Raw genomic sequence first — 622 nt, forward strand, 5'->3', positions numbered from 1 at the left:
CTGGTGGAGCCCTATAGGGATTTGGGAAGGATCCGTAGGAGCTTGGGGGGGACCCTATAGGGGTCTGGAGGATTCCTGGAGGGTCCTGGGGCATCCTATAGGAGCTGGGGGGACCCTATAGGGGTTTGGGGAGGATCTATTGGAGTTTGGAGGGGACCCTGTAGGGGTCTGGAGGATTCCTATAGGGTCCTAGGGCATCCTGTAGGAGCTTGGGGGTGACCCTATAAGGGTCTGGAGGCTTCCTATAGGGGTCTGGGGCATTCTGTAGGAGCTTGGGGGACTCTATAGGGGTCTGGAGGGTTCCTATAGGATCCTGGGGCATCCTATAGGAGCTGGGGAGACCCTATAGGGCTTTGGGGTGTTCCCATAGGAGAGGAGGGAGCCCTATAGGGATTTGGGGGCTCTACAGGAGCTCGGGGGGGCCCTATAGGGGTCTGGAGGGTCTCTATGGGGGGGGGAGGTGTCATTCCCGAGGTGTTTTCCCGAATTTCCCACCTTTTCCCGGTGTTTCCGGCAGGTTACGGGCGTCGCGGGTGCTGCTGGTGGGGCTGCGGGGGCTGGGGGCTGAGGTGGCCAAAAACCTCATCCTGGCCGGGGTCAGGGGGCTCACCCTGCTCGACCA

General features: G+C 60.9%; 1 protein-coding gene across 1 annotated transcript in view; it reads left to right on the forward strand.

The window, feature by feature from the left end:
- Nucleotides 1-517: 517 nt before the first annotated feature.
- SAE1 (SUMO1 activating enzyme subunit 1) overlaps nt 518-622 on the forward strand; it is a gene marked incomplete at its 5' end in the record, with an annotated part of 2,185 nt that continues 2,080 nt past the window's right edge. Inside the window, one exon of the mRNA XM_027707146.1 lies at nt 518-604. Coding sequence (XP_027562947.1) covers nt 518-604 — 87 coding nt within the window. The remainder of the gene's footprint in view (nt 605-622) is intronic.

The sequence above is a fragment of the Neopelma chrysocephalum genome, unplaced genomic scaffold (assembly GCF_003984885.1).
Source record: "Neopelma chrysocephalum unplaced genomic scaffold, ASM398488v2 Primary Assembly neopelma1_90127, whole genome shotgun sequence".
In the NCBI taxonomy this organism is placed as follows: domain Eukaryota; kingdom Metazoa; phylum Chordata; class Aves; order Passeriformes; family Pipridae; genus Neopelma; species Neopelma chrysocephalum.